We start from the raw sequence: 24,404 nt of genomic DNA on the forward strand, positions 1-24,404 counted from the left end.
AGGGAGCCTGAAGCATCTGGCCAGCTGCTTCCCACTGCCCAAGCAGGCAGAAGCCGGGATGCTCCGCTGCCTGCTCTCCGAAAACCTGCCCATGCCAGCTGTGAGGAAGCCCCGGCAAGGTTTGGCTGTTTCTTTTAGGAGGCAAATCCACCAGGTACAACTTTCCCCAACGAAAACCAGAGCCCGGGCCGGGCAGAGGAGGATGCTCTGGGGCAGGACCTCACTAGATGGTGCTGTCCGTCCGGGAACAGCCGCCGCCGCCGCCCGCGCTGCGGGAAGACGGGCTCACCCTCCTTTCCCTTCGCCGATGTGTTTGTTATGATAAACTAAATATACTTTTTTTTTTTCTTAGCTCTCCGGAGCGATTTGTTTCCTTAGAGTGCAATGTCGATGCCATGAAATTATCATGGAGAAAGTGACTAAGAGCACAGATCTGCCTTGTGCTTCAAAGAATGATATGGAAACGGTCCTTGTTTTAAAAGTTTTGCAGTGCTCGCTAATGCTAGTGCTAAATGCATCCGGGCTTTCTCCCCCGGAGCTATCCTCTGCTGAGGTTTGGGTAACGCTCGCGGCCTTGCTCAGGGATTCAGGGACAGGGAAGGGACAGACAGAGGATGCGAAGCCCTCCTGACCTCTGGAGTCAGTCAGGACTTTGAGTACTCATGTCTATTTTGAAAAACATGATGAAAGATTTAAAAGTGTGGCTTCTTTCTGAACCAAAACAAGCCCTCTAGATCCAGAAAAAAATGCCAGTCAAATATTTAGGCTTTTCACTTTGTGTTATTTGTTACCCAACGTACAAAATACTGTACTTTGAAGTGGAAAATCATTTCCAAATCAAAGTCTGAAATATCTTGATAGCATCAAAATCCCCCATGTCCAGCTCCTACAGTCTCCCATACCATATTGATCCAAAGCAAAACTCTAATTAAATAATTCCAGTTTGACAAAATATTTGAGGCTGGCATATCTATTACCAACATCTATTTTTTATTCAAAGCTCCTAGAAGCACTTCTGTTCTTCAGTCACCTTTATGAAATATTCCTTTTGCCTACTTTAAAGAGTCTATACAGAAGCTGTTTAAAAAGAAAGACTATTTCATAAGAGTTCTACACAGGAGAAAGTCTAAACTCTCAGTCCTTACTCTGCACACACTCAAAGAGATTTTCTAGAGCTCCTGCACCAACTACCATTGCATTTAAACCATCCAAAATGAAGTCAGGACTGCTTACATCTGGTTTTTGCCCCCCTCTCTACTTTCTACACCATGTAGAAAATGCCCAATCATTAGTTTTAGGAGGGTTATAACACTACAGGCTGCATCAGCTCATTTGTAATATGTCATAGTTCATTAATGACATTTTAAAGAAGAACTGCAGCCGTGTCCATGAAACAGTTACAAGGGAGGTGAAGTATGCTCCAAACACTGGGCATTGACGGTGCTGAGGATGCCCAAGGTCTTCCCTAGAAGGTGGCAATGATGCAGCCCAGCTCTGAAAGGTGCAAACCATCACCACTTCTCCCACCTCTGGTCAAGATTTGATAGCTCAGCAGCTCTGGAAACCATGCCAACAATGTAGATTGACAAAATAAGCAGCATTTGGCCCCGAGTCCCTCCAATATTTGTTTTTACTATAAAAGGAGAATTGGACTGTAGATGACACATGGGTTAGCTGATTTAGTTACACAAGTAACTGGGAAAGCAGCGTGTTATGTTTTCAAATGCCCTTTTCTGCTTTTGACAGTTCAAATTCTTTCTAAACTTCACCTCAGGCTACACGAGTTGTTCTGTCTCCAGACCTGTAGCTATGCTATTTTAAGCATGGTCTCACTACCAGGCACTGCTCGTCTCAGAGCATCTCCAACCAACAACCACCCTGAAGAGCTTATCAGTCAACCCAGCTCTTTGGTCTTCTGCATATTCAAAAATATTATTCTTCCGAAAGGAACAAAGCCATACTTGTGGCCACCTAGGTTTGGAAAGGAAACCTGGTGGGGTCCGACTGAGGAGTTCCTTCATCGTTCTCATGCTGCAAGCACACCAGCAGCCCAGGTTAGTGCCTTTCCCCTCCTCCTCTCCTGCATTTCCCAGGGTAGACACTTTGCCATCATAAGTTTCTGCTTCCTAGTGACAACCCAGAGGCAGGCAGTGCTGGAGAGCAAACCAGCAACTAGTGCAACAGATTCCAGCTCTGCTTCCAGCAGGTGTTAGGCTCAAAGCCTCAGAGGGTTACTGTTATTATTTTTATTTTACAGAGACTACCAAACAACAAAAAAAAAATACAGCCTCAACAGCAATAACAGTAAAAGAAGGATGGCTGAGAGTTTAATCCAAAGCAGCACAGAGCAATCTGGGAGCTTTGCCTCAGCTCCAGCTACTTTATGAACTGGAGATTGGAGCCAAACTGCAAAATGCGTAACGCGGATTACCAAACCAGAAACCTGAAGCTGCCCAGAGCTGCAGGTGATGTTTGAGACCAACTCTAACGGCAGGGTGAGTAACAAATACCCTTGTCATAATAAAAGAAATGAGACAGCGGGGTGGAAGCATGTGGAATGACAACTCAGGGAGCGAAGGAGATTCACCCTCAGTAGCCACGCAGCCCTGGCCCCGGCAGAGAGCTCTCCTCAAGCTGTCCGCCAGCTGCAGCAAACCTTGGAAATATGAACTCACCCTCACACATCTGAGCAGCCCGGCTGTGCTATGAGCGCCCTTTTAAAAACCTCACCCAGTCCCTTAAGGGACACCAACGTCTCCTGCTCCTCCTCTGCTTGCCAGTGTATTTGACAGCATATTTACTACAAAAAGGAAGGATTTTCTGCCCATGTAAGACTCACCTGAGATTTAACATGTGTTTAGCCTTGCCTTTGTACTTGCAGGTCGACGCAGCTCAGCAGCCACCGTCATCCTTCGCAGGTGGAGCAGACATTGCTGCTCCCTTGTCCAAAACAGGAGCTGTGTCTGTTGTCAAAGAAAAATAACATCAGTGTACAGTGAGAAAGCCTCAGAACTGCAATTTCACATGCGCATTTCACCTCACTTAGCATCGCAAGAAGGCTCCGATGCAGCTGTATGAGTGTGCCATACACCTCCACCGCCATTCAGCCGCACAAGCTAAACCCGTAACGGGGAGGACCGTCACCACCCTCCATCCTCGCCACTGGACACATTCCTCCTAACTCTTCCTAGTGCATTTAAGCCCATTATGTCCTGCACTGCTCATAACAGACATGCAAAGTGATCCCTTTTTTGTCCATGCATCAGTCCTCAAAGCATTCACACAATATCATTGGAAAAAATTGAGCTGAAAATGTCAAAATGGGATTTTTGATTGCTCTGCTTAGGTGGGGGAAGGGCATTTGCAACAAAGAACATGGCAAAACAGACATGAGCACACAAAATATTCACATGTGTATTTATATATGTCTGGGAAAAAACTGTTGGAAAATGTTGCCCTTCTGCTTATAACCACTGTGTACTGAGGATGAATAATTTTGGCTTTTTCCAAGAAAGGGCTCCAAATCAACAATAACAGCAGGGCTTCAGGCTACTTCTTGTCACCAAGGGACAGAGTTGGTTGATCATGCTGTTTACACCTCCTGACACCTCTTCAGGAAGAGCAGGGCAGCTGTGGATGTGACCATGCACACCCCTGGACTTCTCGGCTCTCCACCTCCACTGCCGAGAGGAATTGTTGAATCCCAACTCGGCAAGTTGGCCTTTGCCAGAACAGGGACCCACCTGCCCCTCTCCACAAGGACACGTAGCACCTTCTCCCCGCAGTACAGATGAACTGAGGCGCAGGAGCCCTGGCTCAGAGGTTTGAGCTCCCTTTGCAGGCTCTCCACCAGCTGCATCACAGCACTTTGGAGGCTCCGGCATGTTTTGCTTGTTTTCTTCAGGGACATGCAACTTTCCCCTTTCCCCTCTCCATATCTGAGTAGTAGGGCTTAAATGATGGAAGATGTCAGTCTTCAAAGTGATAAAGCTTTCTCACCAAATGCTTTTTCTTATTATAAAAACAAGGGAAAGAATAACATTTATTCAATCACATGGCTATTAAAGTATCTATTTTTCTGGACTCTGGCACTGCTTTCCCTAAAGACTGAGCATTTTCTTCATTAAATACCAGTGAGTCTTGGGCATGACTTTACAGAGCACCAGAAATAGTGTGTGGAAGGAGAAAAGCAGTACTGCTTTCTTCCACATATGGATACCAGTTCCAATGAGGGATTTACACACACATATATAATCCCTTTTGATTCTGACATAGCCGGGATCTTGTTAGACCCTCTTCTACTTTTTCCTTCCAGCTATTCTATCATTGTCAATTCATTTTCTTGTACTCTCTATTTTTGGCCATCTTTTGCTTCAACTTCACTGTGGCTCAGTCACAGCTTCTCCTCCAGCCACCACAAGCACCCTAGTCGCTCCTTCCTCTGCCAGTGCAGACAGGACTATCAGGCTCTGCCTCCACCCCAGATCTGCAGCTTGAGAACAAGGTGGACACATCTCCACATCCCTGCAACCCGGCCACATGCAGGTGTCGCAGCTCCTGTTGCGCATCCTCGCAAAGCAATGGCTCTTCTGCCTTGGGCTTGGACCCACCAAATGTGCGCTCCTGTCCTGCTTACACCCGCCCTGAGCACTACAAAAGCAATTATACTGTCCTTTGCTTTCACTGCTGCCAGCCTTCTCCTCGAATCCTTTGTCACCTCAAAGGTGGTCGATCCTGTCATAGCCCAGGCAGGGTCTTGCTGGCAATAACTACCTGCCCCACTATGCTCAGCAGGGCCATGCCACTGTGCTGGGCTGGCTGCAGTGCCAGCACACACTCGTACAGTTTTCTATTATGTATGTTCATGCCACTTCCCATAATGTCCTTCAGATTTGAAATCAAACTGCAAAGCCACTTTATGATGCCTGGAAAGCCGCTCAGGTCCAGGTCTGGATTTGATAGCCCAGAAGTCTCCTGCCCATCAATACATGCCCATAGCCCAGCTGCCACCAAGGGATGAAGGGTCACCTTAATTACCAAGGTGTGCACTGAGGGCTGCATCGCTCTGCAACCAGCACAGACTTGCTCTTGTACTGCTGAAGGCAACGGCAGAGCTCTTCCAGGAAAGCCTAAATTTGTGCACAAAGATGCTCCAGCTACACCTAAGGAACTGCCACGCTGTGGTTTGAACAAGGGCACACTGTCACAACCATGCATGATTTGTATTGTATAGTCAGGGGAAGTCTAGGAATACTAATTCATGTAGTTCTGCTGTCATAAATAGCCTGTCAGCCAACACCCATAAAAATACAAATAGTCCAATGTTAACTCTTGGAATACTCCAGCATAAAACTGGAACAAGCTCACAGATCACCAGCATGGGCCAAACCCCAGCTGGGGTTACTGATTGCAAGCAGCTTTAACCATGGAAGATATACCAGCACCTCACAGGATCTGGCTCTTGCATACTTAAAGGCAAAGAAAAACCTATTAGCTTTTCAAGCCTTCAACCCAGATCATAGAATGGTTTGGGCTGGAAGGGACCTTAACGATCATCTAGTTCCAACCCTCCTGCCATGGGCAGGGACACCTTCCACTAGACCAGGTTGCTCAAAGTCCCATCCAACCTGGCCTTGAACAATTCCAGGGATGGGGCATCCACAACCTCTCTGAGCAACTTGTTCCAGTGCCTCACCACCCTCGCAATGAAGAACTTCTTCCTTACATCTGATCTAAATCTACCCATTACCCCTTGTCCTATCACTGCCTGCTCTTGTACAAAGTCCCTCTCCAGGTTTCTTGTAGCCCCCCTTTGGGTACTGGCAGGCTGCTCTAAAGTCTCCCCGGAGCCTTCTCTTCAGGCTGAACAACCCCAACTCTCTCAGCCTGTCTTCTCAGGAGAGGTGCTCCAGCCCTCTGATCATCTATCTTCGTGGCCCTCCTCTGGACACGCTCCAAAAGGTCCACATCTTTCTTATGTTGGGAGTCCCGCAGCTGAACACAGTACTCCAGGTAAAAGCAGTGGCCCGTACGGGGATCGAACCCGCGACCTTGGCGTTATTAGCACCACGCTCTAACCAACTGAGCTAACCGGCCTCACGACATCTGTATTTTGCAGCTGAAACATTTCTTTTAATAGAGCACAGCTTGCTGGATAGAGTAGCTATCCATCTTGGAGACCTAGGAAAGCATCCCAGGCTCTGAAGCAAAATTAAAACCTAGACAAAAAAATAACTCATAGAAGAAGCAACTGTATCAGGCCTGGGTACACCAAACACTGTGCCCCATCCCACCAAGGCAGGCGGCTGAGCAGGAGAGGACTCCCTGGAGAGCTGTGCCTGGCCAAGCATCTTATGTAAAATCAGTGGGACAAGGGGAAAGTGCCCTGATCTGCACTGTCAACGCACCAGGAGGGATGAGGCTCCAGCTGGAGCCTCCCCTCCATATGTGCAACACACACATCGCTGCTGGTTTTGTTCTAGGGATGTGGACAATCCAAGCTGAAATCCCAAAATGCTGTCTGTAAGATAAAGGCAATGGAACAAAACAAAGAGTATTTCTTCTATTGCTCAGGATAAAAGGGAGGATAGTAATCAATAATTTTATGCACTGAAGAAATGTTTATCTTAAATGGAACTTCCCTTCTCCATTTGAAGATCTGGTACATGCCTTCCACTTTTCAGCTCTCCTTAGACACTGGTGAAATCACCTGGTTCCTATAACATGTTACAAGTGGTCTTGGGTGCCCTGTTTACATTAAAACAATACAAATTAGGTACTAGGTACTGGCTATGCTCCAGTGGACATGAGAGCATCTGCATTCCTACACAGTTATAATGCTTCCTCCAAAGATTGGATTTATATCCACATCCAAGCTAAATAAATCAAGTACCATGGTCCCTAAAGCAGCTCACTTATCACGCTTAGTGTGAATAATGAAATATCATAATATTTGTCCAAGACACACGGTTTATTTTGCTTTCAATAACCAAGGTCTTGCAGGAAAAAAAAAAAAAAAAAAAGAGGTAATGCTTCGTCTCAGTGTTATTCGGTATCCACTAGTGGAAATGGACGTTGTATGGAGGGGAGGAAGGTACCTGGGACTTCCCTGGGGCAGAATCCAGCTTGGCCCTGTAAGGCACCATATTCTGCTCAGCAGCCTGGGCTCAGTTCAGCTCTCCAGGCAATGCTGCAAAATTAAAGCCAAGCAAAGCCCCAGAGCAGGCAGACCAGGAGCAGCACCCTGTGCTCAGAGAAGCCGAGGAGTCCATGACTCACATCAGCCAGAACCGGCGGTCACACCGGGGTGGCAGCCCCAAGAATTACCTGCAGGGACACGCTCTGGAGCCCAAGTCCCACTTTCCATGCTGTGCAGACACATTTCTGGCTGCATCTTCTGAAGCAGCATCCCAATGCCAGCAACAGCCAAGGGGAAAGATAACAGCGCCAGCGGGTTTTAGACAGTCTTCAAAGCTGGAGGGGGGTAGCACCAGAAATATCCACATTTTCCCCATCAGAAAACAACCCACCATGAGGTGTTTGCCCACGGAGACTTTGCCCACTTGCCTTACAACCCCCACAACACCCCACGAAGCCCAGCTCCCACAGAGCTGTGGTGCATCTCCAGCCCTGGGGCCACAGTGAGAACCCTGCCCAGTCCGGACGGATCCTGACCTGTCCCCTGCTCCACCTGCACCCACACAGCAATCTTCTCAGCCTCCAGATGCACTGCCACAGGAATATTGGCAAAAGTTAATTCTCCCATTATCATTAACTTTGGCACAAAAGCATCTCAGAGCACCTGCCCTGCACAGCTCCCATACTAGCCCACTGCCAAGGTACAGGGAATAGCCATCGGCACAGCCAAGGGCAGCTGCAAACACGGACCCGCTGCTCCCACGGTGGGAGCCAGAGACCCCAACGCACCCGGAGCAGTAACCCCCTCTGCCAAAACCACCCATGCCCTCCTGCTGCGCATGGAGCTCCCCGCCTGCCCCCCCCACGTACCTGCCTCCGCTCTGCTCAGCTGCGCCGACCATCCTCCGTGTAGGGGGGATTCGGGGCAAATCAGCCGTTATTGTTTCAGTTGCAAGACCGTGGGCAGGCTGCAAGGACATACACCACATTTAGACTGATGGATGAAATGGCAGATGCAGGAGAAAATACCTGTAATGCTGTCATTTATCAAGGGCAAAAAATTAGAACAAAACTGACATCAAGTTCTAGCAATAACCACCAAGTTTTCATTTCTGCTCTGAAACCCATCTTCCCAAGCTGTAAATCAGACTGAAAATCATGAACTATATTGAAGGTCTGAAAACTCTTGTCTCTTGGCAGGGTAAGGTCTACGCCTGGGTCTCTTGCCACAGAGACCTCACCTTTGCAGCGCAGCAGGAGATGCTCAGGTTTAAAATGCAAGTGGCAACAGCAACTTAACCCACATAGGAACAACTCTGCTATATCCAGACTCAGAGCCTGCAACAGTCGACAAGGGGCAAGGAGCCGGACAGGCTCAGCGCCAGTCAAGCCACCCACTGCTTTTTGTAGCAATACTTGTCCCGGGGGCTGTAGCCGGTGGTCGGGGCCCTTGGAGAGCAGCGCACCAGCTCGAGACCTCCACGTGAGGCATCTATACTGAAGAGAACCCAACATAAGTATTACCCTGCTAAAGCCTGGGAGGAAAGAGCAAAGTAACTTGGACCAGAGCACAATCAAACAGCAATCCATTCCTGTCAGTCTGATCTTTCATGAAGTATAAAGTCTTTTTCATGTTTAACAAAGACTTTAATGGTTGAGATCACTCTGGCTTTACAGAACTGGGCCACGGGTTTTATGTGTACTTTACCTGAGCAGACAGTGTTTTTCCAGTTGCACATTGCGACGTGCAATGCTATAGATGAAACATTCACCCAGAGGAGAGGGAGATGGGAAACTATCTTTTCATGTTACTATATTTGCCAGTCTCTTCAGCACTGGTTTTTAGCAGCTGTCAGCATACTAAGCTGGGATATTAGGTGCTCACAGGCTTGTCATCTTTTCTCCTGGATTAAAGTAACCCCACTGCCACTTTAGGGCTTACACTACCTACAGGCCCCCCCCCCAGCCCTGCCAGTGCCACAGGAACACCACTTGGCTGTCGACCTTAGTTCTAAAATTGCTGTTTTGAGGTGGGGTGGAAATGGTCGGCAGTTACACTGGAACCTGAGTCCACCCCAGTATTTAGCTTTTAGGCAGCCACTGCCAGACAGAGGAGTACCACAACAGATCAGAACAAGAACAGGACAGGGAAGAGCAGCTGAAACCTTTCACATGCAAAGCTCCCAGTGCTAGAAATAGACATCTATATTCTGCACTGTGTTATTAAGAGACTAACCCCCCTTCCAGGGCCTGAAAGGATTTTATTTGCAGGCATTATGAGCCTCCTGGACACGCCACAGCCAAGAAATATCGATCAACACTGCAAAAATCCCTCTGCACATCTTTGCCATGACATCATCCAAAGAGCAGCATCTTTTCTTATTTATGAGTGGTAACAGGCATTGCTTTCTGCACTTCACCTTTGGCCACCTCGCACAAACACTTCATGCAGTGCTTTATTCAGACGAAGCCCAACTTAGCCTAGTTCCTTTCAAAGAAGGACTGGGCTTCTGAGCCCTGGTCTTCAAACCGTGTTACCTCTCTGCTGCACTGAGCGTGCAACGAGAGAGCACTGTAAAACCTCCGGGCAAGAAAGGGGAAAAAACATCAGCCATTTCTTGTGGGGAAGCAAAGGGCTTTCCAGATGCTAGAGCAACCCCCCCTAGACAACCAGGTCAGACATCTAGCAATCCCATCTCACACACCCTGCTCGTGTCATTGCACCAGGGTGAATTTTCCCCTGCTCTCCCTTGGACCTCAAAGAGGGTAGAACACTTGCTCTCCTTCCTCTCAAACCTGTTCTATGTTGTCAAAAAATGCCAGTCTGGAGGGTGAAAGTGGAGTCCTGAAGCCATCAGTAAGACTTTCCTTTTAACAGCAACAGGCTTGCTGCACCCAGGGGCAGGCTACGAGGAGACGTGCTCCAGTTCTGTTCTCCCAGCCTCCTCCACCAAGCCCAGGACAGTCAGTGTGGTCCTTCTGCTGCAGCATGGCATGTGCTCATGAAGGAGCAGAACCAAAAGTGTATTTACGGTCTGTCCTTACAGTACAACAGGGGCTCCTCTGCACTGCAGCAGCTCAGGGACCCCGTGGCCACCCAGGACAGGAGCCAGCCGCCACAGCCAGCCTACACTGTCACATCAAGGTTGGCAAGCCAAGCGGTATCAACCCCAACTCTCCTACATACACACCGGCCAAACACTCTTCCCACTTCAACTGATGGAGCTAGAAACCTGAATTTGACTTGGCCTTGGTATCCCAAGTGCAACTTTACACCAGCAGTCAGCCAGCTCCTGCCAAAACAGCTGCCCCGGGCTGCCACAGGAGGATTTGTTCATTTTTACAACTGCAGCTCTGGTTGACGTCTGCATAATTTTGGCAATAGGTGCTGTGCAGCAAAGCTAAACAATACAGGGAATCCAGACAGCAAAGTTAGCCATTTCTAAAAATATAGCCATAAAGTAGTAGGGTATCACACACCATCATCTGCTCCCAGCCTCACCTCTGCTACCGCAGCCACCTGGGAGCAGCAGCAGCCACATCCCACCGACCCGGCTTCCCATGGGATTGCTGGGCAGCAGAGAGAGAGGTGCTGGTGGAGAGGGGTGCTGGTCCCTGCCCCCCAGGACAGGCTGGGGTCAGGAGAGCAGAACAACGCAACAGGGGTGAAACCCACCCTGCCACCCTTGTGCCTCCCGGGGTTCGCTGTGCTCCTCTCTGCCCAGGGAGAGCAGCTCCCGCAGGAGAGCTGTGTGCAGCTTGCCCGCTGGCTCCCAAACCCACCCGCATCCCAGCGGATTTGCAAACCGCAAATCCCTCTCCTTAGCATTGTCGCAGGGATATTTGTTCCCGAGAAGGGGTCTTTGGAGCTCGGGCTGAGCCCATCTGAGCTCTGAGCCCAGGCCAGGGTAGCAGCTAGCCCCACTCCTGATGTGCTGGCCAAGGGGCCCTCCCCGGAGCCCGAGCGCTGCAGGACGCAGCTGCAGCATTGTTCAACCAGTCAACGCGAGTGGGGGCCCGAGGGGCAGTGCCTGGGGGTCTGCACCCCCCCACCACCCCCAGGCATGCTTCACGCTGCTCAGGGCATACACAAACGCAGTCACTTTCTTCTTACCTTAAACTTATGTTGCAAAGTCCCTATTTGGGGCCATTTTCTTGCCAGCAAGACAGTTTTAACTGTCTGGTTTCCCATTGCGTTCGCTGTAGCTTGATGCAAAACATGCCATAACTGCAATCTTCTGTGCACTGGCAGTGCCTCCCCTCATTACCTGGCTCCTGATCTTGCAGCTTGTTTCTCTTTGCTGAAAGGGAAAACATTATTCTACTGCTGCATGTTTTTTGATTAAAGAAAAAACTAATGACACCAGGATAAATAATAGCCAAAGGCAAGTTTGGACCCTACTTCTAATCAGCAGCACACCAACTAGTTAAATCTGATTATCAGACTACCCAACTGGTTGTGTCATAAGCGATAAATCAAGAAAAGACTCTCTCTTGATAAGGAAAAGCCAAGCAAGGCTATTTTAAAATGAAAATCCAAAGGAATTTAGACTGCTGGTGTGAGAGAAGAGAGCTGAGATTAAGAGGAGATAAAAACACCAGCTGAAAGGGGACCGCTCCAAAACTGTCCTCCTGTGCCTTCAGCAGAGGAGGAACAACATCCCATGAGTTACTCGGTGCTGGTTTTTCTCAGAGCAGGCTTGGCACCGTCCAGCAGCAGCACTGCGAAGAGCCCGGCTTGGCGGGGGCTGGCGAGACACCCCCAGCCCTGCTCGGCCTTGGCGACATCGCCGATCCGTCAGCCGGGGCTCGCAGCACCGTGTCGGGGCACCGTGTCCCCGAGACGGGCAGGATGCAGCCGGGCAGCGCTCGGGCTTTGGGCATCCCCCCCAGCAGCACGGATGGCCCTTGGCCCGGGGCTGCAGGCGGCCGGCGACAGCGGGAGAAGTCATTGCAGAAGGGTGACTGCTCTGCTGAAACATCCCGGCTACTCCAGTACCTACTTTTTTTTCCTCTAATCTGATACAGGACACAGTCATTTGTTCAACATTTTAAATGTAGCTTTGCCCACAGCCATAAGAATGTGATTAAGAGGGAATTAGGAAATAGCTAGCAGTTACTTAGAGGCTCAATTAGTGCCTGATGCACTGCATAACAAGAAACACAGTTGTAGATGTTTTGTGTGATACCCAGTGCACTGGTATGGTTAGACACAGCATTAAAAGCAGAAACTCTTCAGTACCTGGGGTGTCTTAATGTGATATCATCTCCTCAGGTCTCCCACATCCCTGCTGAAGGGCAGCCCCCTCTCCCTCAGCCATCGGGCACTGCTGCATCACATCGCCAACAGCCCAGACCCAGCGGCTCTGACCGCAGCTGCTGCACCCTCAGCATCTGGGCATCCCAGAGATTCAGGGCAAGCATGTCCAAAGCAAAAAGAAGCTCATAACTAAGACAAAAGGAAGAATTGTTGATTGTAGACCATAGGATGAAATGCAGCTTTACATGTTTTGCGTCACAGCTGAGCTCTCCATCCTTACTCTATGTTGAGGGGCTTCACTACAAATAAAGAAAAGGATTTCCACCAGGACAGTCCAGCTTCTGCTCTGTGACCCTAAACTTGCCCCCTGCCCTGCTCCCATCTGCAGAAGTGGCAGAGCACCTGCCTGCCCTAAGCACTCGCTCCCCAGCCCAGCAGCACACCCACAGCCCACTGCATCCTACTGGGAAGAGGGTCTCAAGCTCCTATCCCAGCATTTACAACAGAGACAAGAATGCAAAAAGATTAGGTGGTCATATATCCACAGGGGCATGAATTTGATATTCATAGACTTTCTCTCTCTTTAAAGGGCAAACCAGTTTGAATTGAAACAAACTAAGGCAACGACTTGAATGATAAATGAATGTTTTTCTGTACTTCCTCAGTGAAATTTAATTTTAATTGATATTAGACATGACAGAGCTTCTAGTCAAACTTTTATTTGCCAGCCACCTATTTCAGCTGCCTCTGAAATGGCAATGCCATTAAACCCCTACCCTCTGTATCTTCAGTACTTGTTAGCACTTGAGGACTGAAGAGCAAGGACTAGCCTAAATGCAAGAGACCCTGTGCCACTTGCAGGGGGGCAGGGCACTGGTCTCTGGACCGGTCCTACAGGGGCCAGGCTTTTCATCCAAGGGCTCTGACACAAATAGCTCCAGTGGGACCAGATTCTTCTTTCATGCTAACAGAGAGGAGATCCAGGCAGGAAAAGGGCAAGGTGCCGTTTGTGATCAAGGAAAGTTCTGGCTTGCAGTCCCTGTGAGAGAGAGGAGACACCAGGAACAGAAAGAGGGAATTTGAGGCAGATGGAGAAGACACATCCCATTCACTTGGAAGCACACATAATCCCCTCAAGTGTTCTCAAGTTGACCAGCAAAAGTGTGCATTAAACAGTTTTCTTACCTGGGGCTTTTGCTTCTCCTGTGTATTTCAGTTCAACTTGTTTACTTTAATAATAAATGATTTCTGTACATGAAACTCAAGGTGCTGCATAGTGCAAACTTCACATGGCACAAAGTCATTGCCCACAGTTCATCCTGGTGCTCTTGCAAGCCAGCAAAGACAGACAAGGAGAGAATCAGGTGTTTGCAGACTCACTGGCCAGGCTTGCAGATTTCTTCCCAAAACAAGAGAACCTCATCCCCAGCACTCCCAAGCCTGCACACATGTTCTCCTGCCACCAGAGGAGACCCAGCCTCTAGCTTCTGACTTACAGCATCACGGTGGTACTATGCAAAAGAAACGAAATACAGGATCACACTACCACCACTGGCAGGCTCCGATTTTCAGGGAGAAGTAACACTAGGGAATAGATCATTAAAACTGAGCTTTAACTTGCAACAGGTAGTCAGAAGAGCTAAAAGATGCTCGTGGGATGGAGACATGAAAGGTAGTTTTGTTTTGCTTTTTAGAAAAAGATGAAAAGAGAGCTCTGCTCCAAGCACTGAAGGCAGAGCTGATCCCTTACCCTCACTCCCATCTGGCAGCGCTTTCCACTCACTTGAAATATTCATTTACTTTCCTTGTTACACACGCTAAACTGAGCTGAAGGATTAAAAGCCCCTGAGGTCAGAACTTACGCACTGAGCCATTCCTCCTGCTTTAACCTATGACTTAATTTACCAGCATCACTTTGTACCTGACTCTCCTCTCTCCCACAGCATACCGCACGCTCTCAGAGGACTTGATAGCAAAAGCTCCCAATTTCTCCTTCTTCTTTACTATTCCTTCACTGCAATTCTGGTCAATTTATTTTCATAGGAGCTTTGATTTCTGCAAGCTTTATTGCTGCTTTATTCTTCTCTGCTTGAAAGAAATGTATTTTACTTGCTGGGACCAAGCAGCAGGTTATTTATCTGGCTTCTGGAAGGCTTCTAAGGTCATAGCACCAGTCCTTCTAGCCCACAGGCAGCCCAGGTTTTGGTAATCTATTTTCCAAAAGCAATACTCCCCTTGCAATCACATATAAGGCTGGTCAGGGGGGACAATGGTAACTATTTGTTTTTGCAGAGGGAAACTTCTCACACGGTTTCCTAACAGATGTTCTCAAAATGAAAGATGGGAATTTCAGTGCAGGTGGGCTTCAACTCCCACAGGCACCCAGCTCCAACACACACAGAGGAGCAGTGGAGGGAGCAGCACCCACTCCACGCATCAGAGGCAAAGCAAGCATTTCACGGCATCTGTTTTGGAGAAGGTCTGTTCAGCAGAGAACAAGACATGACCCAAGCAGCACTGAGCAGGCATGTCCTGCGCTTCCACTGTCGAGCCCTGCCCTGCTCCTGCCGGATCGCCTCTCCTGCCTCTGCTGCATGTGTAACTCTTTCCATTTTCCTGGGAGAAAAAAAGCCTTCAAAAGACTTGACATACGGGGAGCGTAGGAAAAACACTCCAAGCTAAACAGAAGTGGAGTCTCCATGTCTTAAGCGATGCCTGATGGTTTGGGAAGTTTTCAGGATGAGGAGGACCAAGCCGCATGCCCAAGCCCTGCTTCTCTGGTAAGCTCCAGACCAAAATGGTGACCCCAGCAGCAGCCAAGTTGCACCTCCTTCTCTGCCAGTGCTGCAGCACAAAGCTTCGAGAGGAGCTGCTCATAGAAGGGGAAAGAAAGCATGCAGCAGCAGAGCTGAACAAAAGAGGCTTCTCAGTGCAGTGGCCACCAGCAATATTGTATTTACAGGGTAGGAGCCATCCTCTGGTGATGGGCACACCCCAGATTCCTGCACTGGCATGTGGAGCTGGGTTTTAAAACACCCAAGTGTGCTCCATGCGTGCAGGAGCACTCAATCTGCTCAGTCTTTTGCGTGAGCCTGAATCCCCTTCCTCCACACTCAGAGCTGGACAGATGTATGGGCAAGGGCTGGCTGAGGGCAGCTGCGCTCCAGGGACAAGAGGACCAGCTGAAGCTTAGGACTTGCCTGGAGCATGGGCAGGCAAGAAAACCTGCGCAAGGAGAAGCCCCTGATCTGGAAGGAGGAATGCATTTGCTATACAAAAGCTGGACTTTATATTGAAAGGCACAACGACTTTATTCCTGTGCAGCTGACATGTGAGCTGGTACTAGTGAAAGGCACTGTCAAGAAATTAAAGGCTGTCTCTTGCATGGCCAGGTTGGGAGAGGGTCTCCACAAGTCAAGCCATGGCCAGCAAATTCTCTCAATGCATCTCTCATCTATATCCATCCCCAGGGGAGCATTAATATTTGCTAAAACTGCTATTGTTTTATCATCTACACTTAGTAATTAAACTTCTGGTTGTCACCAGTTACCAACAAACTAATATTACTGGTAGTCCACTGCAGCCTCTGCACACCAGAAGCTTTTACATGGTGTCCCATTCACAGCCTTAAAGTACTCGGAAATAGATTTATTTATAGTATCTACGGTGCAACAGAATATTCCTCCTCTCTCATTGCTACTTGAGACACTTACTAACTGCACGTTAACCACTACGTGGGTTCACATTTTCCTACTCCCACGCCACGCCTGGGACAGCAAAGCCGCGTGCCTGGGTGCAGACAGCAAGGACCAGCCCAGCCCAAGCCTAAAGACAGCAAGTGACTCGCGCCATTAGAAATGCCATACGAGAGGTGGGGCAGGGCTCAGCGTGTGCTGCTCCCCGCGACCACTCTGCTGTCCCCCAGCACGGCCCTGGGTCTCGGGGCAGCCGGCCAAGCCCCCCCAGACCATGGGGAAGGCAGGTCACCAACCCCCCCCTTCCCAGCGTAAAGCCTTCTACGTGGGACGGGTTGAGAAAAATGCAGCAGAGCAAATACCTTGTGTCGCACTCCTCTGCCTGTGAGGGGACAGCACTGCCAGGAGCAGCTGTGCCTCCTAAATTTGGCGCTGGTTCCCAGCCAAGCGAGCATTGCTCTTCCATCAGACGGTGGTTACTCACGCATGCCGCCTCCGCTCACAGCCCCGCTTACACCAGCAATGTGTTCCCTCAGCTCAGAGTAAGGGAAAAACAGCTTATTTTGCAAAAACACCCTTCACAATCTAGCTTGAAGTGCTTAGCCATCACAGCGGTGGTGCTACAAAACTTCGTTAGAGAGGAATTCAGCCATGACAGAGCAGGTCTGGCCTTAAAGCTGATGCCCAAAGCTTTGGAACATGGAGGATTTTTTTACTTGCAACACCAGCCCATGCTGGGTTTGGGCTCTTCCAGCTGCTGCTGCTGCCAAGGAGGAGCCAGTGCTGGCACCGCGGATGGAGAGTTGGGTCACTGACTGACCGCAGGTCCGAAATCCCTGCCGAAGGGCAGAGACCAGCAAGCAGCTTGTCTCGAGCTGGGCTCTGGGTACTCCCACACCCGACCAGCTCTGGGCACATTTTACCACAGGCAGCAGCTTGCTGCCTCCCAGGTGCATTTTAACACTGCAGCTGTGGCTGCTGCTGCACTCACCCTGCGGGAAGGCAAAGGAACAGGGCCAGACTGAGCCATCCTGCTGGTGAGAGATCCGGGGATGTGGAACTGGTGCTGCTGAAGGGTTTTCCAGCATCCTTTCACCCAGAGGAACGCAGCCCCAACAGGGTCGCTGATGGGCACTCCTCTCCAGAAGCAGCCCACCCAGGTTTAAATCCACAACCCCACGCTCATAACCCTTTACAGAGTTTGTCCCTTCTCCAGAGGTGCCTCCTTTACTTTTGCAATACCCCATGGGTTTGCATGGTTACCTTCCCACCCCCAGTCCTGCCCTTTCTCTCCCTACAGGAGGAGTCGGGGAGGTCTCTGACAAGCTGCAGTGATCACAGTGTTAGCCACAGTGTCAGCCACAGATACGTGATACCCCAGGGCATCACCACATCTGCTTTCACTAGAGCAGAAATCCCAAGAAAAACAGTTTCCAGACTGAGGTACCACCCTGACTCCAGAAAAAGTACTGAAAAAACACCATGGGCAGCAGCAGCAATTAGAGGAGTCTGGCAGCCTTCGACCTGCAGTGACACTCAGCCAGGCCCTCGCCGTCACAAGTTCTCGGGGAAAAATGAGTATGCCTGAGAGACCTCCGACACCTCAGCCAAATGAAAGAACCCAATCCCATTTTTGCACTGTATTATATAAACTCAAAGGGCTGGAACAAAGCTGTTGCAGTGCTGAAGGCTCCCGGCACCAAGCCACATGGGTCTGATAAGGACAGCACTGCACAGGCACTGATTTTTTGGAAGGCAGCAGCCTTTTGCAGTTAAAATACCTCCCCCCCTGCTGTGCCAGCCGAGCACAGCAGCTCTGAAGCAGCCTCTGCCATGCTCAGCAGTTGTGCAGACACCTCGGGGGCACTGATCCCTCCTCCTGAACAGCCATACATCCTTCCCTCTCTACCCCTTCTCACTCTTGCTGTGTTGTATCAGCACAAAAGGTGTGCAGACAGGCTGCCTGCACTGCCTGCGTGAAGGAACAGAAAAGCACACACCCACAGCACCACCAGACTTGATTTAAACAAATCTTCACTTTGCAAAAACCAAGAGAGCACTGGAGACATTGATGAGGATTATCAAAATACAGCACAAGTTAAATAAACCTTCGTTAATACGCTAAATGTCACTGTGCCCAGTGTTCACGGAGGAGATAGCAGGACCATTAGAGATCTGTGGGTTGGTCTGTTGATTTCCTCAAGCTTCTCCGTATGAAAAAGTTGGAATTGAAGGAATCCAAGCTGATACTGTGAGCCGCCTTCTAGGCTCCCGGAGGGATCCCAAGGCTCGCTGGCTGTCGCAGGACAATGAGGCTTCTTTGGGTGACATTTATAGACACAATTCCTGTCTCCCCTGAGCCACTTCATTTACAGATTTGCAAACAGCAGTCTGCCTCATAAACAACTATTTCTCTCAGGCTTTTGAGGACTTTTGCCCCAGTTTGGGCATTGTTTCTCCCACGCTGCCTGTCCATGTGAGAGGAAACTCCCACCTGCACAGCTGGGCTGCGAGGGCTGGGGGGCTGCACACCCACCCCCCTGTGCCACCCTTGCCCCAGCTCGAGGGCCACCAGCCACCCACAGATGTGCCCCCCCCCGAGGTGACAGCACAGGGGGCTGTCCCCAGCAAAGCCCCTTTAAGGGACACTTTAGAGCAGCCACAGGAAGCACGACATTAATTTTAGCCTGGAGCGCTGCCAGGGGCGCAGGGCTGCAGGGCAGCTGCAGTGGGCAGAGGGGGGGCCAGTGCTTCCACACCCTGCCCTCCCCCAGGTCCTCCTCCAGCAGAGCCCCAATTCCCTGCCCTGTGACCATCCAGAGCCAAGCCGGCGGCAGAGCAGCCATGGCAGAGGAACAGACCGAGCTGGAGGAGAGGATCATCATCAAGGACCAGCTCACCAAGGAGATTGACCTGGTGAACAGAGACCCAAAGCGAATAAACGAGGACGTTGTAAAGGTAGGACTTGCTCAGCACTGTGTTTTAGAAGCAGCGCTGCCTCCTTAATGCAATCACTATATTGGTATTGTCATTCTGTATTTGGCTTGACCTCAGCCAGGGCTGTAAGTCCCTGGGATACGTGTCTCCAGAGGTGGCATTACCTGGGGCTGCAGGGACGTAACCCGCTACAAGCCACAACCCTGCTGCCAGGAGCACCCAGGAGCTGGCTGGGGGGCTGCGTGGTGTGCATGGCTCCAATTCATGCAATATTTCCCACTCCTTGAACACGCTCTCCAACTTTACGGCTGTACCTTGAAAATTTATGGAGCTGCCCTCCTTTGTACCAGTAAGTGGGGGAGGCAAAAATAAAACAGGGTCAGCCCTTACCACTGATTTAAAAGGAACCTTGAAAGAAGACTGCTAGTCTTCAAGACCTGACAATCAGACCACCAGAGCATTTAGATATGTGTTGTCCTGTTTGGAAGAAGATTGTTTCTCCCACACGGCAGCAGGAGGGTGCAGCAAGCCGCCTCTGTCTATTTTTGATCAAGAGGAGTGCTCAGCCTAGCTGAGCAGGGAAACATTTTCCCCAATGCTGACCACTGAAGCATGGTTGCTCTAAGCTTTGTTAGCATTATGCGAAAGATAATTTTGGCCCAAAGGAGAACAGGAGGAGATAGAAGGGTTTTGTTAAAACTGTATTTGGGAGACCAAAGCAGATGACATGCCAGAAGGGGCAGCACACACTGAGCCTGCTCGCAAAGGCTTTGTAACAGGCCGTGACCTCGATCACACTGGTGAAATGCAAGCCTGCATTTGTGCATTAAAACACTACTACAGCTAAAATCGTGGCATGGTCAAATTAACCCCCCCAGATGAGCTGTGACAGTGACAGCTGTACATGGGCACCCCTCTGGCACAGCGAGACGTGCCCATGACAGCTGCCAGGCACCTCGGTATCTCCAGCGCGTTCCAACAGCACGTCCCACATCCATGCCGCACTGTGCCAGCGCATCTCAACAGCCTTGGCCCGGGGCTCCGAAAGGCGCAGGGCTGCGGCAGCACCATCCTGCCGTCAGCCGTGCTGCCGGTGCGGCGAGGACCAGGACAGCCGTCAGCCCGCTCACCCGCAGAGCCAGGCAGCACTTTGGGGCACACCTGCGTGCTCCCCAGCTTGGAGATGTCACCAGCCACTACTGGGGGGTAATGCCAGCACCTTCCAGGCCATCCCTAACCCCTCATGCCAGCCCCATTCCCTCCTTTTCCCACTGGGAGATCCCTAAAAGCCTATAAGAGGATTTTCAAGCTCACCCACTGAGATGGCCACGCTGCTGCTTCATCAGCTTTGGAAGTTCTCAAAGCATTTGCTCTAGCTACCTAGCATTCCTCCCACCTTAAAAATAGCACAGCCGATAAGGCTGGGGAGGGAGGGCAGAGCCAGCCCCAGGACGGGGAGCACAGTTCACCCTGTTGCCGCTTGACAGTGTCCCAAACGGAAAGCCAAAGCCTCCCCACTCTCCGGTGGGCAGCAACACACTCAAAACCACCCTGGGCATTAAAGCACATAATGCTCTTAAAAGCACAGCAGGGAGAGAGGCATCCACCAGAGCGAAGCAGGGAAACAGAGTGCTTTGCAGGTTGAAGGGTTTCCGTGGCCATAGATAAACCCATCCCGAGACTTGTGGTGCAACAGCCAGAATTTGAGACCATATTGCAGTTACAGCGGTGGCACTGGCCACAGAAGCTCTGCAGAGCTTTAAAAGCCTCCTCCCCAGCAAAGCAATAGAACAACGGAGCGGTACCTGGATTTGCTGGTCCCTGAACACTTTGGGGCAGTGCCCAGGCTCAGCTCAGGATTCAGCCTCTGCCTCCAGCCCTCCTCCAGACCTGCTCCTGGTGCACTGTTAGCAAAAGAAGCAGCAAGGCAGAGACTCTTCTCTTATAGCCTGCCACTCCCTTCATTAATTGATCCCCTGATGAGCTCATCAGGCAGCTGTGCAGTGACCTGCTGCTCCATCCCCAGCCCACCTGGGCAGCAGGGCTTTCCCGGGAGCTGCTGACAGGCTCTCTGGGACCAGCTAACCTGGCTGCTGATTCCTAATCCATGGCAATATTTCTCCCAGTACCTCCTATCCACTCCAGGAAATTAAAGATGATGCAGAATGATTTTATGATCAAAGTGCTTCTAAAACCAGAATGGATATTGCAATTTAACATAAATGTACAAACAGACACATTAGCTTCCCAAGAAAAGGCCATGCTATTTTTCAAGACAAATAGCTTGGCTCGCGTATCCCCTAGAAATGAGTTACACCTCAATGAGATCTGTATGCGTAGTTCAGAGGCTTTTAAGCGTATTTGTCATTCAGAGACACTCACAATGCCTGCACATAACGGCACTATCCCTGTAAGGGCATGGCTGAGCCGATCTCTCTCCCTCTTCAGACAGAACGCAGACAGCCAGAATTGAGCACCTCGCATCTGCATATATAAATAAATACATCATAAATCAAGAGGGCGGTTGGATTTTTATTAGCACAAACCACCTTCTTGCCAAGCAGGCAGCCCGTGTCCCTGAATGCTAAAAAAGTGTAGGAAAGGGCTCTGGCCAACGCCGGAGTAAACACTCCCCATGCAGAGCTCCTGCTCCGAGGGCTCGTGCCTGGCCCCAGCACCTGGAAGCATCCACAGCTCGGGGTTTGGGACCAGGGAACGTGTCCTGGAGCAGCCAAGCCTGGGGTCTCGCACTGCCCATGGGCTGAGACCAGGCTGTGCCGGGAGCCCCGCGCCATCTCCCGCTCCGACCTCTGCCAGGGCAGGGGCTCTCCTGCTGCACGGGGGCTTGTCCTTGCTTGGGGGGGTGCAGGGGAGCCGTCCTCCCCAGCACGGCCCTTGGTCTCCCCAGCCCCCTCCATTCAGGCTCTCCTCTCACGTTGCAGCAGATCCTCATCCTTGCCCTGGAGCCCTTGTCAACCCCCCAAGCCCCCCTTACCTCCGTCTTCTCTCCTCCCAGGTGGACTTTGAGGATGTGATAGCTGAGCCTGTGGGAACATACAGCTTTGACGGTGTCTGGAAAACCAGCTATACCACCTTCACCGTCAGCAAGTACTGGTGCTACCGGCTGCTCTCTGCCATCCTGGGCATCCCGCTGGCAGTCGTCTGGGGCTTCCTCTTTGCCCTCATCTCCTTCTGCCACATCTGGGCAGTGGTGCCCTGCATCAAGAGCTACCTGATAGAGATCCAGTGCGTCAGCCGAATCTACTCCCTCTGCATCCACACCTTCTGCGACCCGCTATTCGAGGCACTCTCCAAGATCTGCAGCAACATCAGAGTCGCTCTCCGGAAGGAGATCTAGGTCCCTACGGCCGCCCCAACCAGCCCTCGCACAACCACCCCTCTGTGCAGGTTTCCCTGGCTCCTGCAGCGTGCCCTGCCCTCGGGGACATGGACACCCGGCCCCAGGGACCTGCGCGGTGCGGCAGGGCTCTGCAGCAGTGCTGGCTGCCGGGGATGCTCCCTGCAGATGGAGGCACGCCAGGCTGCCCCTTCCTCCATCCCAAAGCCAGCAGCTTTAGGAGAAGAGAAGCCCATCGAGGCTCAGCGAGCAGCCCAGGGAGAGCCCTCTGCCCTCCAAGGACCCCCAGCATCATGTCCTGCTCCTGCGGGAGGGAGTGCAGCATCTCCTGAACCACAGCCCTGGGCCACGACCTGCAGCTGCAGAGTGAGAAGCAAGGGTGCAGAGATGCTGCTGGACAACAGACCAAACCCTGCCTGCTTCTCCATCCCTTCGGTCTAGCATGACACTGAGAGAAAAACTCACATATGAATTATTATTTGCTGCAAATAATTGTTGTTGTGGAAGCTTCTGTATTAAATCACGCTGCACAAAAGTTTTATGGATAGAATAGTGAAAACAAACTTTTTTTTCGTATCTGTTTGCATTTCAGCAAAGCTTTGAAATCCAGACCAATTAGTGCATGAAATGTTGTGCCTGCCTTCTGGGATTATGTGCTGAGCCTGGGCCACGGGCAGCTGCAAACCCATTTGTGGCAGTTTGACACTCACTACTCAATTATGGGGCATCGTTATGCCTTGCGGTCAGGATTCAACAGGCAGCACGGCATAGGCGGGCGGCTGTCCTGCGCATCGCCCGCAAGCACGCTGGGGCTGCAGAGAGGGCAGCCGGGCAGCACCACGGGGAGCAACGAGAACAAATGGCTTTTGGTAACGTCGCTTGAGAAATGACGAGCTTGGCTTTAAGTCAAGCTTTGGCTTGTTTCTCAGGGAGGATATTTACTACGTGCTTGCTTCTTTGATGCTGAGTAAGCTCTAGCCTACAGCAATGCATTTATCTTACACGGCGAGGGCTGTCCCTCTGCTCCATGCCCTGCCCTGCTTTAGCTGCTGTCCCAGCGCTGGGACGGAGCGACCGAGGCTGCGGGGGGGCACGACCATGCCGACCCCTCGGGAGGAGACCCGCATCCGACGTGCTGCCTCGCACCCTTCCCTCCAGCCGGTCGCCTCCCAAAGCATCCCGCGGGGCTCGCCCAGATGTGTGGGGGGGAGCGGAGGAGGGAGCCTCCTCGGGACACTGCCCGCTCCCAGCGGCTCCAGCTCCAGTGAAAACACAGGGACCAGGGGAAAAAAGTCCGATTCGGAGCTATTTCCTCCCCTGTGTTGTCAATTGATTTGTTTAGTCCATCTTCCATGAAGCCATACTTTAACTTTGAGGCACTTAAATGCTTTTTTGCCTCTGGCCTTAAGTGCTTTGCTGAATCAGGGCCCAGGAGGTCTCGTTGTTCAGAGTTTATTCTCAATTGTATTCATGTGCTTTTTTCCCTTGGCTTCCAACAAAGACTTGGAGCCGAAATCTCTTCTAGTGCCATGCCAAGGACAAGAAAGAGCCAGATTTTCTATTGGTGTTCTTCCAATGGCTTGGGATTGTGGACTTCCATTATTCCATAGCAATACAGCACCCATGCTCTAGCAACTCCCGGCCTCGAGATGGATGGAGCGATACAAAAAAAAAAGATATTTAGGTATTTGTAGGGGAAAAAAAGTCTCCAAAAACACTTTATCATGAGCATTTTTTAAAGCTTTTTGTGGGAATAAAAATAATTAAAAACAATACTGGAATTATACTCTCTTTAATCCTTTTTGTTCTAGTAGTTCACAGCCTGAACCCAAAAAAACCTCCAAAATTCTAATCCCCCCAACGCAGTGTTCTATGGGCTCCCCGCACATGGAACACACACCACTCACGTGTCAGCACCTCTATTTTCTTTTGACCCTTATGAAAGGTTTTTCAACAGCGTGTTCAATATCCTTCCACTGCAACAAACCTGGAGCTCCTCTCCCCGTCCCCATTTCAC

At 50.6% G+C, this 24,404-nt stretch overlaps 1 protein-coding gene and 1 non-coding gene across 2 annotated transcripts; one reads left to right on the plus strand and one right to left on the minus strand.

Moving 5' to 3' along the window:
- Positions 1 to 6,022: 6,022 nt before the first annotated feature.
- TRNAI-AAU (transfer RNA isoleucine (anticodon AAU)) lies at positions 6,023 to 6,096 on the minus strand. The gene has a single exon. It is a non-coding gene; the product is annotated as a tRNA-Ile (tRNA).
- Positions 6,097 to 18,847: 12,751 nt separating this feature from the next.
- CAV3 (caveolin 3) lies at positions 18,848 to 24,160 on the plus strand. Its single transcript, XM_052777476.1, has 2 exons — positions 18,848 to 19,050; positions 22,046 to 24,160. Exons 1-2 carry the CDS (start codon positions 18,937 to 18,939, stop codon positions 22,385 to 22,387), a joined length of 456 nt encoding a protein of 151 aa, XP_052633436.1. The 5' UTR covers positions 18,848 to 18,936; the 3' UTR covers positions 22,388 to 24,160.
- The last annotated feature ends 244 nt before the right edge of the window (positions 24,161 to 24,404 follow it).

The sequence above is a fragment of the Harpia harpyja genome, chromosome Z (assembly GCF_026419915.1).
Source record: "Harpia harpyja isolate bHarHar1 chromosome Z, bHarHar1 primary haplotype, whole genome shotgun sequence".
In the NCBI taxonomy this organism is placed as follows: domain Eukaryota; kingdom Metazoa; phylum Chordata; class Aves; order Accipitriformes; family Accipitridae; genus Harpia; species Harpia harpyja.

What these genes read in the sequence shown, in the direction of transcription:
- CAV3 (XM_052777476.1), top strand. Translation starts at nt 18,937, where the DNA reads ATGGCAGAGGAACAGACCGAGCTGGAGGAGAGGATCATCATCAAGGAC. An exon ending in TAAACGAGGACGTTGTAAAG is followed by an intron (nt 19,051 to 22,045) that starts GTAGGACTTGCT and finishes CTCTCCTCCCAG; the next exon opens with GTGGACTTTGAGGATGTGAT.